The sequence below is a fragment of the Aethalodelphis obliquidens genome, unplaced genomic scaffold (genome assembly GCF_003676395.1).
Source record: "Aethalodelphis obliquidens isolate GAN/ISIS:26980383/991018 unplaced genomic scaffold, ASM367639v1 scaffold21, whole genome shotgun sequence".
In the NCBI taxonomy this organism is placed as follows: Eukaryota; Metazoa; Chordata; class Mammalia; order Artiodactyla; family Delphinidae; genus Aethalodelphis; species Aethalodelphis obliquidens.
This window is the reverse complement of record NW_020837965.1, coordinates 26,331,267-26,346,192: the sequence shown is the minus strand read 5'-3', so window position 1 is coordinate 26,346,192 and position 14,926 is coordinate 26,331,267. Positions and strand designations below refer to the sequence as shown.

Sequence of the window (14,926 nt, the reverse complement as noted above, 5' to 3'; positions counted from 1 at the left end):
CCGGAGCGGGGTCGGACTTGAAGCTCCCCCAGGAAGCCTAGAGGCAAGTTCTGGGGGAGGAGGGGCAGCTGGTGGCTGGGTCTCATGGGAGGTCACAGAGGCAGAGACTTGGAGCCCACCTACCCTGCTCAACCACCCTCGTCCCAAATCAGAGCTGCACTGAAGGCCCATCGAGGCCCCCAGCTGGTCCCTCTGCCCCCTGTTCCCTGAATCCCACTCCTGCAGCTTCCCAAGTCATTCTTGACCCTCACAAGGCACAAGTCAACCCGGTCACTCTCCTACTTTAAACCCTTCCGTGGCTCTCCGCAGCCCTCAGGCCAAGCCTGAGCCCCACAGCCTGGCATTCGAAGCCCCCTGTCCTGGACCGAGCTTTCTGCAGCCTCATTTCTGGGCCTCCTTGACCTGCACCCATCCAGCCCCACCAGCCGCCTCGTGCCCATCCAGCCTCCCACCTTCTACTTAGGCTGCTCCTTCTCCCAGCCTCCCCCTCTACTCCCCGAATCTGACCTGGTCTTCAGAACCTCGGGCGCAGGTGCCTCCACCTCCAAGGAGTCCTCGGGCTGTGCTGTGCCACCTGTGTGCTCGCCAGGCCCTCGGACTGTCCCTGTGGCGATGGGGCCTCGTCACTGGCCTGCGGACCTCTGTTCTACCCGCTGCCCGTCACCCCAGAGCCAGCCTGGCAGAGGAGTGAACCATCAATGTAAGGGTCACCCCCTGCCTGGCTGGCCTGGCCAGGCGTCATGCTGGTGTCTTCTGGGCTGCAGACTCCTTGCCGACTCTACCTTGGCCCCTGCCCCGTGCCTGCCTCCCCACCCATGGGGCCTCTCTCTGGCTTTCTTTCTCTCTGTCCCATTGCCCTGAGTGTTCAGAGGCCCTTGTGCCTGGGACGCGGTGCTAGATGAGCTTCAAGGCCCAGGAGGCCCAGGCCTAGCCTGAGCCCTGGGCCCCATGTTCTCCAGGTCAGGCCACGGCACCCACACTGCAGGGCCAGTGGCAGGGGCAGGAATGCCACCCAGAAGACATGGCCACTGGAAGTTCCCATCTGGGGCCACCCTATCTGTGACCAAGAAGTCAAGTTTGGGCTTCCCCCACCACTTGCTATCCCCAGCCCCAGCTTCCACCCCCTTTTCCTAGGCCTTCCCTCCTATAGCATCTCCTCCCAGGTATCCCATGGTGCCCTTCCCACTCCCAGCCTCTCCGCCTACCCTGGGCCTGGACTGTCACCCCATCCTTCAAAGCTCCAAATTAGCCACCTCGGGCAGGGGACTGTGTCTCCCTCATACCTCCCACCTGCCACCCCCCATCACCTGATTACAGGTCCTAACTGTACCCCTTCCTAGACCCTTTGGAACCCATCTCGTCAGAGCAATGGGGGGGTCTTGCCAAAACATAAACCTCCCTTAAAACCCTTCCTTGCAAGGTAAGGTTCTTCTCCTGAAATACGGAAGAAGACAAGCGTGTGTTCTCACACTATTCCACATTTGCCTAGAAGAACTAGCGAAGGCAATAAGGCAAGAAAAATGAATAAGAAGTATAAATATTGGGAAGGACCTGATAAAAAATGTCATTATTTGTAGGTGATATGATCATCTGCTTAGAAAAAGCTTTTCTATACTCCAGAAAAGCCTATTTTTAAAAGGCATTTAAAAGGCTTCCCTTTTTAATAGCAACAAAACATAACCCCTCTCCCCACCCTGGGCTGCCATCACCCTCGGGAGAAGCACAGATCCTTAGCTGGGCATTCAAGACCCTTCCTAACTGGCCCCTCCAGTTTCATCTACTCAATCCCTCACCCACTCTGATCACTTGGGTGCACTCACCTCTCCTCCACACCTTTGTACAGACTGTTCCCTCTGCCAACAGTGACCTCACCCCCACCTTCTGCAGCTGCTGACTCCTTCAAGGCTCAGCACATGTGGCTCCTCCCCCAAGAAGCCTTCTCCAACCAGCTGAGCCCCAGATTATGGTCAGCGCCTCCTGCTCTGGGCCTGGTTCCTGCCCTGGGCACACCTTCTCCCATGATCGGGGGACAATGACAGGGTTTGGGACATCTGCCTCTTGACCAGAAACCCCCCCAGGGCAGAGATTGGGCCTGACCCAGCCTCCAGCCAGGGCTGGTACATGGCAGGTGCCCAAGGAAAAGAGATAAACAATTTCATGTAGGCGAATCAGCCCATAGGTGTGCCACTACTTTGTGCATATGGGTTTTGTACAACTATGTGTTAACCTGAGTGTGTCTCCCGGTACGTGTGTGCCTCAGAGTGTCTGTGAGTGGTTCTGTTCGTGAGTCCATGTAGGTCTGCATGTTCATGTCTGTATGCTTTCTATCTCTGTGTGTTGTGTGTGCATGTGTGCACGCGTGTATCACTGTGATTTGAGCTGGCATTCTGGCCTGGGCTCCGAGCCGGGGTGCTCAGCCTGGAAGGCCACTAGCAGAACCAGAGTTGTCCTCAGCCCCTTAAGTCCCCGCCTACTCCCCACAGCACCCCGGTGGCCCTCCTGCCCCACCTGCACAGACATACCTGCCGGGTGAGTAGACACTGGGCCCCAAACAGAGCAGGGCTGCCAGGAGAAGCCGGCCGAGCTGGGGCCTCAGAGCCGGGCCCAGGCGCTGGGGCCTCTGGAGCAGCCAGAGCGAGTGACCAACAGCTGGGACTCCCCAGCTACCGCCAAGCTGGCCACGGCCCCCAGCCCCCCCAGCCCCCCCCAGCCCCACCCTCCACCGCAGCCCCATGCTTTCACTTGTAGAAATGCTCCCACCCCCTTCCCACTCCAGAGGCAATCACTCCAACCTTTGACTCCTGGTAGCGCAGGCTCAGGTTCAGGCCAGGGGCCATGGAGGGGAGGGACGAGGAAGCAGCGCTCCGGAGGCCATGGAGGGGGTAGACACGGCTGGGGAGGGCTGGTCAGACTGAGGCCAGAGGCAGCAGGCGCCAGCTGGCTGGAAGGGGGTACCCAGCCCACAGCGGCCAAGCCCAGAAGGACCCCTCCCTCCAGGGCAGAGTCGCCAGCGCCAGCCCTGTGCCCTGCCTGGCGCTAAGAGACCCGAGGGCAGAAATGGGGGGGAGACAGCGACGGCCAAGGGAACATTGTAGGCCACCTGCCAGGAGCTGGAAGAAGGAGAGGGGCCCTCGAGAACAGATAGGATTACACTCAGGGACAGGAGGGATAGCAGGGGTCCGCCCGTGAGGGAAGGTGAGGAGGTGGGCCTGAGCCTGAGTGGCCAGGAGCACAGGTCCCACTCCTCCAAGGTGGCTCCAGCTAAAGACATTTTGTGGGGAGGGTCACTGAGGAGACGCTGGCCCGACACCCTCCTGGGGGGATTCCGCTGCTGGCGTCCTAGGGAAAAATCTTAGGGAAAATCCAGGGAGGACAGATCCAGGCCTGTTCACTCAGGCTGGAGCCACAGGGGCGTGGGGCAGAGCAGGGGAGGTGCTCTGGGCAGCGTTCTGAAGAGAGCAGACACAAGCCCCTGAGCTGTCCCAGGGCTGCCATAACACAGTACCATGGGCTGGGGGGCTTAAACAGCAGACATTTATTTTCTCACAGTTCTGGAGACTGCAAGGTCCCAGATCAAGGTGTTGACAGGGCTGATTTCTCCTGAGGCATCTCTCCGTGGCTTGTGGACGGCCGTCTTCTCCCTGTGTCTTCACATGGTCATCCCTCTGTGGGTCTGTGTCCTCATCTCCCCCTCTTATAAGGCCATGTTGGATTAGGACCCACCAAAATGGGCTCATTTTAACTTAGTCACTCTTTACAAAGACCCACCTCCAAATACAGTCACGTTCTGAGGTACTGGGAGGTAAGACTTCAACATAAGAATTTTTTGAGGACAAAATCCAGCCCATAACAGATTGGAAGGCACCTGAGATGCTGCAGTACCTTGCTGACATCTGCACATGGACCAAGTTGTACATGGAGATACCGGCACCTCCTCCAGGAAGCCCTCTAGTTTTCCCTTGAGTCATCAGTCCCCAGAGCCCTGGGTTCCCCTCTGTGAAGTGGGGCCATAAGAGTCCCAGCTCAAGCCTGTGAGGCACCCCGCTGGTTGGGTGGGCCTTCCCCCCCACCCCCGCTCAGGCCAGCCTGCCCAATGGCCTCCTGTCCCATGTGTCTCCAACAGTCAGAGACTAAGAGATGAGGGGGCAAGCACAACTCAAGAGACCGAAGTGGGGGGGGCCCTCGAGGTGATCACCCAGGGCTCTTCGGTGGAAGTCCTGGGACCCCGTGGGGTAGCTGCTCTCCACCCATATTGCACTAGGACACCAACTCAGAAAGGCATAGGAACCTGCTCACGGCCACACATTTGGCAAGAAAGAGGCTAGGCTTCCAGCCTAGATCTCTGCCTCTGAGGACTGGGTCTTCCCATGGGGCAGGGCCCCGGTGGACACTGGGGGCTCCTTGGTCTGCCCCTCCTGTTCTCCAGGTCACGGGGCACATCTGAGTGCTGGGACCTCCCAATGTAGGTCACCTCCACTCAAAAGACAGGTCCCTAAAAAGTTGGTGGTGCCCAGGCCTAGGGGGTTGCCCCCAGACCTCTTCCCAACTCCCAGCTGCACCCCACCCCTGCCCAAACCTGTGCCCGCTTTTCAGCATGAGGCTGTGCTGTTTCTTTTACTCTATTTCCATGTTGTTTTCCCCCAACTTTCTCAGTAAAATCTCTTCGGAAAAGTCCCATCCTTGTCTCAGAGGAGCCGTGGGCACAGGGCCGGTCTGGCCCGGGTCAGGAGAAGGCCGAGCAGAGGGGGTAGTTGGGAAGAGGCAGAACAGCTGGGGACCCCAAGAAGAGAGCAATTCCTCTGCCCCATGTTGGGCTGCACAGCCCTGGGAGAGGCATTTCTCATTCAGCCTCAGGTTATTCCTCCATAAAAGGGGGTTGTTGTTGGGATCCAGTGGGCTCACCTCAGCAGAGGACCTGGCACCCAGGGCAGGAAGGGAGGGAGAAGGACCACACCACCAGATGCTTGCCTGTCCTAGGGGATCCTGGGGAGCCAGGCTACTACACGCTGAATGTAGAGGCCCAAAGCGGCAAATTCCACTTACACTGCCGCCGGGTCCAGGGCAGCGACCGGCCTGGGAACAGGACACCAAGGCTCCAGCCTCTGCCCCTAACCGGCTGTGGGCCTGGGCAGGGGTCAGTGTCTGTCTCTGAGCCTCGATCTCTCCGAGGCCGATGTTGCAAAGTTTAGGTTGGCCAGCTCCTGCGTGCTGGGGGCGGGGCCGCAGGAGGAGGGGCGGAGCATATATCTCTGGCACCGCCCACTACAGTTACGCGCAAGCTCGCGGGTCAGTCGTTGTGCGCGTGGTCTCAGCCTGCTGGTCTTGAAGGGCCGAGGCCCTGCGCTGTGCGGGACAGAAGACCCACAGGGTGAAGATCGCCCCCACTGGGCTGCCTCCCCGGGCCTGACACCCCCTTATTCTCCAGCTCACGGAGCACGACGGGGACCCGGGACCTCCAGGTGGGTCGCCTCCACCCAAGAGCTGCCCTGTTAGGCGGTGAGCTCCAGAGTGGCGTTGTGGGTACCGCTAGGGCTTACGCCTCGGGCGGGCGCACCTGGGATCCTGCCCCAGCCCGGCTCTTTGTCAGCTGTGGGACCTTGAGAAAGTCGCGTTTAAATGGCTGCAACACTCTGCCTGGGAGGGGCGAGGATGAAATCTCAGTAAATAGCACCATCGTCCCGCCCCTCCCCAGCATTCCACACCAGGAACCCGGAAATGACTCCTGCTTGCTCAGGTCCTCGACCCAATCCCATGTGTCAGCAAGTCCTGGCAAGGCTTTCTGTGAAGTGTCTGCCCCCTGCCCCCTTGTGGAGCCGACAGGAAGGGTCTGTGGAGGAAGAGGGGCGGGACCTTGAAGGACAGCCCAGCCTCCTCCTAAGAGGACCCATCCTGGGCCTGTGTACTGGCCGCAGGTTTAAAATTAAAGCAGGCTGCCAGGCAAACTTCTGCACCTCGCCTCCCACCTCTCCTGCATTTGGGGGGTGGGCTATTTTTAGAAAGAAGGCGGGTAGGAGAAAGTGCCTTATTCATCCTGGAGGTTAGCAAGGCCTCCAGAAAAGAACAGAGGGGCCTGTGTCTCCCACCTCCTCCTCCAGGTTCACCAAGACCTCACGCTACCACCCACCTGGGCCTGTGGATTTGTTGAGCTAACATCTAGGCAGGGCTCCCCCTTGCCAGGCCCTGAGCTTCCTCAGGCCTGGGTCAGCCTGGCTGAGAGCAGGGGGCCAGGTTGGGATGATGGGAGGGAGTGGGTCCAGGCAGTGATCAGGTTTCTGCGCCCCACGCCCACCCCAACCGGCCAGCAGAGCCAAGAAACGATGTCACTGTACCCCATGGAGGGATAGGGCCCTCGCGTGGCCCAGGAGGAGGTGCTACCCAATCTCCCACATGGGCACTCTGGCTGGATCAGTGGCTTCCCAACTTCAGGGATGCCGTCATAGCCGGGGCCAGCAGTAGCCTTGGGCACCTCACTTGGCACCTCCGCTTCCTCATCCATACAATGGGATTACGCAAGGATTTAATAAGATTCAAGCTGGAATAGTGCACCCCACCCATGTACCATTCCTGTGCCCTACTGCACCCAGAGTGGGTAGGGGGTGACAGGAAAAGTCCTGCCTCGGGGTCCAGCCAGGGCTGGAGGCCCCAAGGAGGGGGGGAGGCCACCTAGAGGAAGCTGGTCTATCCTTGGACAGCCTCAGCTGAGGCCGAGCAGAGCAGAGGGCCCTAGGCAGGGCGCCAGAGCAGCAAACACGACAGTCCCGCCAACCACCCTCACCCCCAGTGTGGAACACCCAGTGGTCACTCACTGGGCACTCTGGTCTGGTCAGCACGGGCTCTGAACAGAGGCCCTTGCCTGGAAGGCCACTGGCAGAACCAAAATTGTCCTTAGCTCCTCGAATCCCCACCAAGTGCACCCCCTGACCACCAGGAAGAGTCTTTATTTCTGCTTCCAACCAGAGAACAAGGAGGGGTGTGATCCGGACCCTGGGCTGTGGACAGGAGAGGGCCGGGGCTTGCAGTGCTGGCGGAGCTGGTGAGGCCGGAGGTGGTAGCTCAGCTCTGCCTACTGAGCGCCCGGGCAGGCCCAGGCCGCTCTGGGGCTGAGGCCCTCCCAGCTGTCAGAGCCCAGGGACAGCGGAATCTGGCCATGTCCTCGTCTCATCACTGGGTGCAGGGGGACTGGTCCTCAGAGCTGGCACGCTTGCTGCCAGCGTCATCTGGAACCTTCCCTGGTGCTCCCGGCAGACTCGGTGAGGGAGGCTGCAGAAACACAAGGGCCTCCGTGTTGGTGGCTGATGCATTTCTGACAGGTCTGCAAGGAAACGTGCGAGGGTGGGGCAGGCCCCAAGTTCCCCACGGGCGAAGGAGAGGAGGTGCTGGGTGCGTGGTCCTCGGCGAGAGGGCGGATGAGGCCAGGCTCTGGGAGCCCCCGCCCCAGAGCATGCCCACCAGAGCTTGGGAGGAGGCCCGGGGACCTCCCCAGAGCCCATGTGTCACTGGTTACCCGAGGGGCGGACCCTGGACAGACCTGGCAGAGGCTGAGGGGAGTCTGGGGAGAGGTGGGCGGCACGGCATGGACAGGCTCCTTCTGGGCCCAGGCTGCAAGGGGCCTGCGGGCCAGGGAGGACTGCAGCGGGGGCAGGGAGCTGGCCTCTGGGGAGGAGCAACCGGCAGGCGGGGGGCCAAGCAGCCCCAGCTGAGGCTGAATTCCCTGGGACAGACTCCCCAGGGGTCTCCAGGGGACAAAGCTAGCCAGGGCGCAACGCACCCCTCATGCACCCTCCACAGAGGCCTTCACTGCCCAGCCTGCTGTTTCTCCCGCGCCGCAGGGCTGGCTCCTGGCTGACCCCTCTCCTGCCCGCATCCCACTCCCAGAAGCTCCGCTGGCTCTGGCAGCCCCTCGGCGTTTAACCAGGGCGCCCACGCCAAGACAAGCACCTCCCACCAGGCTGGCCCATCTCCCCGGCCTCGCACCCACACCCGTACCCCGCGCAGGCCCTGGTGGGCAATGCACGCCTGTCCCAAAGGTAATGAATCGTGAGGGCGAGGGGAGAGGGGGTGGGACCGGTGGCGAGGGGTGAGAACAGACGCATACCTGTGTGCCAGGCCAGGGGCCACAACAGCGGATGAGGGGACCTCGTGTGCCGATGGGAGGGGGACGGTGACAGGGAGAGGGGCAGGCCAGGCAGCGCCTAAGCGCCGAGCAGAAGCTCACAGGGCAGGCAGATGGATGGGTGCGAGCAGGCTGGAGGGCGGGGGACCCGGCTCCCGACTCCTCTCGGGACCCCTACAGGCAGCCCCTCACTCAGCAGCAGCAGCCTGGCTCTGGGTGGACCCCCTCTGGGCGCCCTCCGGAGGCCAACACAGCTCCCCGCTCGCCACGGCACCCCCCTTGCCGGGCTCCACCATGATTGAGGGCAGCCGCTGGCCCACCCGAGGGCCCTTCTCCCGGGCACCCACCATGGCCTGCAGGGTGGGTGGGGGTCAAGGCAACGCCAGGCCTGGGCTCCCCACTCCCTGCCATGCCTGTCCTGCACTGTCCCAGTCCTCAGGGCCAGGAGAGCACATGCGCATACCTGCACATCCCCCAGAGGGTCCCGGCCCCTCCCCCATCCCACTGCTGGAGCTGGGGCACTCAGCACCTGGGATTGCGGGCTCTCCCTGGGGCAACACAGGACCCACCTGGGCTCAGCCCTTAGGCCCATTTAACGAACAGCAGCCTGAGACCAGAAGGCCAAGGTCACATGGTGGGCGAGCTCAGGGCTTTTGTGCATCCCCAGCTGTCTCCGGTATCCTGCAAAGCCCCTTCCTGGGGTCTTTCCTACTGGGCCCTTGGCCTCCTCCCCAGCTCGGAGCAGCTGGGAAGCTGTTGCCATGGCAACCCGAGTGACTTGCTCCGGGCTCATTGTTCAGTGCCCACAGGAGCCCTGCGGGGGGGCTGCCTCCCCAAGCTCTCCTGGTGCCCTCAGCATCTCCGCCTCCCATTCAAGGCCTTCCAAGGTAGAGGCCCCAACCCCCAGTGCCGCGGCACAGGCCTCCGGCCCCGACGCCACAGCAGCCCTAACTTCCCTCTGTGGCTTTGCCTCGGCTGGTCCCCTTCCTGGAGCTCCCCATCCCCGCTTCTTTTACCCAGAAAGAGAACTGCTTGGTGCGTGTCTGCCTTCCCCCAAAGGTGCATCGAGGAAGGGCAGGCACACAGCCGGCAGGACTTTGTTAAATGGCCCTGAGTGCCCCCAGCAGAACCATCTGAACATGTGTTTAAATGCACTCTCTGGGTGGGGGCCCAGGAAACAGCATTTTAACAAAGTACCACAGGTGACCCTTAAGTGTGAAAACAGGTGTCACTAGGCTGGGACATCTGTGGAATCGGAGTGACAACAGAGCAGGGACCCCAGCATGGCCAATGACTGGACCTCCTGCTGGCCTTGCCAGTCCAGGGGGTCCTTCTGGGAATCCCTCTCCCCCCATCCCACCCTGCCATTCTCCTTCCTGCCCTCCTCCAGGGAACCCTGCTTGTCCCCGCCCAGGGGTGCTCCTCTGCCCAGGCAGTGGGGGAAGGCGATCCGGGCCTGTGGAGTTTGGTGTCCACCCTCCCCGTCCGCCCCGCCAGGAGGGCAAGCCCAGGCTCCAGACTGGCCCTCGTGCAGCTCTGGGCTGGTCCCCCCACTCTGGTCCCACTGTCCCCAAAAATGAGAAGAGCCCAACTCCAGCACTCAGGATATCAGGACGGCACCCCTTAGGCAGGGACCTCACTTTTCAGCTCCATCAATACCACCCGGAAAAGTAGCGCTGAGGGCAGGGGACCCTGGCATGGCCGAACCCAGCAGAGAGCAGACTGTCTTGGGCACAAGGTCTGCTTTGCAGATCAGACCCCCGTAGAGGAGAACCTCCACCCAGATGGGTAAACTGAGGCATGCGCTGAGTCGCAGGCCAGGGCTCCAGGGTGGCAGACCGCAGGGTCCCGACTGCATACCTTTCCTGCCAGGCCTCCAGCCTCCTCAGCTGGTTCAGCTCTGGCACGGCAGGCTGGGGGGCACTCATGCTGCTGTCACTGTTGGGCTGCTCGGAGACAAGGAGCAGAAACGGGGTGTCTGCTGTGGGCCAGATGCTCGATCCCACCCTCCTCCCGGAAGCTTCAGACGACTCCAGACCACACCCGCCCCACCCCAGGCCCAGCACCCACAGCCCAGGCTGGACCTCTCTCACTGCTGCTCCCTGCCTGAGCCCACCCTCAGAGGGGGCGCTGAGGGACAGGTCCCACACGGTGTGCCCAGGCTGCAGCGGGGTGGTGGCAGGAGTGCTCAGTCCTCCCTGAGAACAGACACCCTGCACACCCAAGGCGAAGGGAAACTGACCTCCTGCCTGCGTGTGGCCACGCCCACTCAAGCCAGGCGCAGGGGCAAGGGAGCTCCGCCAGAGACCACACAGCAGGGGCTCTGGGAAGAGAGGTCCTGCCAGGACTCGTGGGCACCAGCCTCAGACTGTCCACCTGCACTAGGCCAGAGGCAGAAATGGGGGCGGGCTCTGGCAGGCAGACACCTCGTTGGGCGCTGGCTCGGGGGACAGCAGCGGCCACGTGCAAGGGGCAGGAGCGCTGGGAGGGAGGGCACTGACCGGCAGGCTGGAATGCTTGTGATGCCCTGCTGCTTGTGGGGAGGGGATCCTGTGCCCACCCAGCAAAACAGGATGGCTGCCTTTCTGGGAAACGAGGTTTCTTTCACCCAGCACCCAGCTTAGGTCAGCTGAAGTCCCACTGGGACCCAGGGAAGGCTGCGAGGGGACCACACACTGCAGTGGGCATCCCAGGGCATACCCACCTGAGCCTCCACCCAATCCCAGAGCTTGTGAAAGCCCCTCCCCCCAGGCTGATGCTCCCAGGTCAGTCCCTCCAGAGGAGCCCTTCATGGGGGGTCCCATCCCAGGACCCCAGAACCTCAAGTAGAGGCCGGGGAGCCAGGACAGAGACCAGGAAAGTGGACTCAGAGATTCAGACAGATGCGAGAAAGAGCCAGAGGGACAGGCAGGAAAAACCCACTGGCCACAGAGACAACGCAGAGCTGATAGAACTGGAGAAAGAGAGAGACAGAAGACAGAAACTGACCCAGAGGGATTATGCGGATGGAGAAGGAGAGAGGAGGGGTGGTAGAGACAGGTGATAGAGCAAATGCCTGAGGGCTGCCACCCCGCAGCCCGGCGCCAGTGCCAGTGGGGCATCCGCACATCTAAGGCTCCGCCACCCACACCTCCCTCAGCTGCCAGGTGTGTAGGGCCAGGTATGGCCGCGCACAGCCCCCACATATACTGTTCTCGCCCAAAGCGCAGCGTCCAGCAGCAGCCAAGGGCTGACTGTGGTCCCCACACCCTCCCCTTCTCAAGGGAGCTCCGACTCAACCCCCCACTCGCCCCTTCCTCCTCTCCCACCCACGCCGCGCCTGGCCGCCCGGGCGCCCCGCGGGGCCCCGGCCGGGACAAGGGTGAGGAGGGGCGCCCCTTGTGCCTCACTCACACTCACCCGCCCGCGCTGGATGCCCGCGCCGGGGCTGCCACGCCGGGCTTGGAGCTGCTCGCCCCGTTCGCCCTCCGTGGCTCGCTCCCTCCCTTCGTCCCCCCGCGCTCTCCGCCCACGGGCTGTCCCTCGCGCCCCGGCCCTTCATTCACACTCACGCCCCTCGGCTACCGGCCACCGCCCTTCCCAGCTCCAGCTCCCAGGTAGCACCCGGCCTCAACCTCCCTTTGACAAGACCGCATCCCCCAGAACCTGATCCTGGTCACTTGAGGCGCCCAGCCTCAAATTTGAGGTGCAGGAAATCAGGGGGCAGAATTTGGGGAGGCCAGATACATAGAGGACGCCCTCCAATTGGAAGGGGGAGTGAAGAGGACTACACTCAAGTGTGAGGGCCAATATGTGCGGGGTGGGGGGGCCGTGTCACTGCACCAGTCCCCTCTTCACCCCTGATGCCATTCCCCAAAAGGAACAAAACAGCCTTGGGACAGTCAGTCTCATTCAGCCTGGTGGATAGGCCTGACACCTGAGGCCAAGATGTCTAACCTCTCTGATCCACATAATTCCCCACCCTTCCACCATCGGGCACCTAACATCCACCGTCATTTATCCAACGTCCAACGTCCATCCAACAACCACAATCTATCACCATTCAGCATCCACTTATCCAACCACCGTCACCTACCATGCGCCATCTATTCATGTCTTTTCTACCATCCAGTCACCATTCAACCACCATCCAACATTGACCATCTACCATCCATCAATAAACCAACATCTGTCCCATCCACAATCCACCACCTAACTTCCACCATCCAATTACCATCCATTCACTATCCACCATCCAACCACCATGCATCCATCCATTCCCCACCACACCCACCCAAGCATCAGTACACCATGAAAATACCCACCCTTCAGTCCAACCTTAAGTCACCATCCATCCATCCACCACCTACATATCCATCATTCACTAGGTAACAGCTTTCCATCAATATTTAACAACTATCTATCCATCTACTGATGATTTATCCATTCACCACATATCTGGCTGTGAATCATCAATCTACCATCTACTGTCTATTTACCTGAATTTATTCACCACCCAACCATTAGCCTCCAGCCACCCATTCACAATTCAGTCACCAGTCATGCCCCTCCCTAATCCATTCATATTTCTATAAACCATAATCTACTGTCCCCCACCCACTAGCCATCTACCATTCACCCACCTCTTATCCCTATTCACACATAGCTATCCGTTCATTGCCCATCTCACAATATCCTCTATCATCCATTCATCATCTATAATTCATTATTCATCCAAAACCCGTTCAAGAGTCCTCTACCACCCATCCATATTCACCCATTCTAGAAAAACTTACTGAGTGCCCTCTATGTACCAAGCATTACTTTAGGTGCTGGGGATGGAATAGAGAGACAGCAGTGAGCACTCATCCACCGTAACTCCTCCACCACTACAATCCATTCACCATCCAGCCAGTCATTATCTGTGCCTCATCCCCCATCCATTATTCACTATTCACTCAACATCCATGTCCATTTATTATCCATTCACTATCCATTTGCCATCTATCCATCTTCCTGTATCTATACATTAAACCCTGCATTTACAGTACACTGACCACCTACCAACCATCTACCATCTCTGTATCCAGAATCCTCCCATCCATTATCTGTCCACCATCCACCTTTCATCTACACGTCCACAGCACACAAACCATTATCTATTGACCTAGCAACCATCCATCTATTTGCCATTCATGCACCTTCCAGCCACCATTGACTTGTTCCCCACTGATGGTCCATCCATCACATATCCATTCACATTGATCTACCATCCTGCCATCCATTCTCTACAGCTAGATCCTTCACAAGCATCCACTTACCATTTATCCACCATCCATCCATACTCCCACGATTCATTCACCCAACAAGCGTCCACCACCCGCCACCTATCACCTGGAATGCATCCACTATCTATGGATATTTCAGTGTCCATCAATCCATCAGGTTGGTGCCCACATCCACCCACCCTCCATCTGTCAATCTACCATCTATTTAGCTATTCATCATCACTTAACTACCATTATGTAGGCGCATCCACCATCTTCCTACCATACGCCATCTAGCACCACTATCTACCATCCTTCCAGTACTTATCCAACCATTATCTATACACCATCCACCCAACCACACACACATCCTGCCATTGCATCCATCACTCATCCGTTAATTCACCTCCCATGCAGTCATTCATTCCTCACCAACCACCTACCCACTTAGTAACTTACCCATCCATCATTCTGAGATGAATTCATCTATTCCTATATTCTTATGTTATCCATACACATAAACAGAAGTAAATCATTCTCACTTCTCTTTTTCCACCACCCATCTCCATCATTCACCCATCCACCCATCTTCTCACCATTCTTCTGCCCATTTGTTCATAAACTAAGCATTTATTAATAAATCTTAATATTAAACATAAATAGTAAACACTTATTATTCAGTGCTAGCGCTGGGTTCTGGGATCATCAAAATGAATAAGATCTCATCTGTATTCACAGTCTGATGGTTCAAAAAAGGGAAACATCACAATAGCCAAGACATGGAAACAGGGTTTCCCTGGTGGCATAGTGGTTAAGAATCCGCCTGCCAATGCAGGGGACATAGGTTCGTGCCCTGGTCCGGGAAGATCCCACATGCCGCGGAGCAACTAAGCCCGTGCGTCACAACTACTGAGCTTGTGCTCTACAGCCCACGAGCCACAACTACTGAAGCCGGCATGCCTAGAGCCCGTGCTCCGCAACAAGAGAAGCCACTGCAATGAGAAGCCCACACACCACAACAAAGAGTAGCCCCCGCTCACTGCAACTAGAGAAAGCCCTCGCGCAGCAACAAAGACCCAACGTAGCCAAAAATAATAAATAAATAAAATTTAAAAATACATTGGGAAAAAAAAAAAGACATGGAAAGAACCTAAATGTCCATTGACAGATGTATGGATAAAGAAGATGTGGTACATAGTACTCAGCCATTAAAAAGAATGGAATAGTACTCAGCCATTAAAAACAATGAAATAATGCCCTTTGTAGCAACATGGATGGACCTAGAGATTATCATACTAAGCGAAGTAAGTCAGACAGAGAAAGACAAATATCATATGATATCACTTATATTTGGAAGCTAAAATACAATACAAATCAACATATCTACAAAACAAAAATAGACTCACAGATATAGAGAACAGACTTGTGGCTGCCAAGGAGGTGGGGAGGGAGGAATGAGAGTTTGGGATTAGCAGAGGCAAACTAGTGTGTATAGGATGGATAGACGACAAGGTCCTACTGTAGAGCACAGGGAACTATTATATATTCAATATTCTGTGACAGACCA

The 14,926-nt window shown here is 58.3% G+C and overlaps 1 protein-coding gene across 1 annotated transcript; it reads right to left on the bottom strand.

Annotated features, from left to right (window-relative positions):
* Positions 1-6,476: 6,476 nt before the first annotated feature.
* On the bottom strand, positions 6,477-11,288 carry LBHD2 (LBH domain containing 2). The gene is made up of 2 exons (XM_027120653.1): positions 8,311-11,288; positions 6,477-7,260 (listed from the first exon to the last, which is right to left on the bottom strand). Exons 1-2 carry the CDS (start codon positions 8,461-8,463, stop codon positions 7,162-7,164), a joined length of 252 nt encoding a protein of 83 aa, XP_026976454.1. The 5' UTR covers positions 8,464-11,288; the 3' UTR covers positions 6,477-7,161.
* Positions 11,289-14,926: the final 3,638 nt, after the last annotated feature.

Coding starts and splice junctions, on each gene's coding strand:
- LBHD2 (XM_027120653.1), bottom strand. CDS start 8,463: ATGGTGGGTGCCCGGGAGAAGGGCCCTCGGGTGGGCCAGCGGCTGCCC. Junction 7,261..8,310: donor CCCAGAGCCAGGCTGCTGCT/GCTGAGTGAGGG, acceptor GTGTTTCTGCAG/CCTCCCTCACCGAGTCTGCC.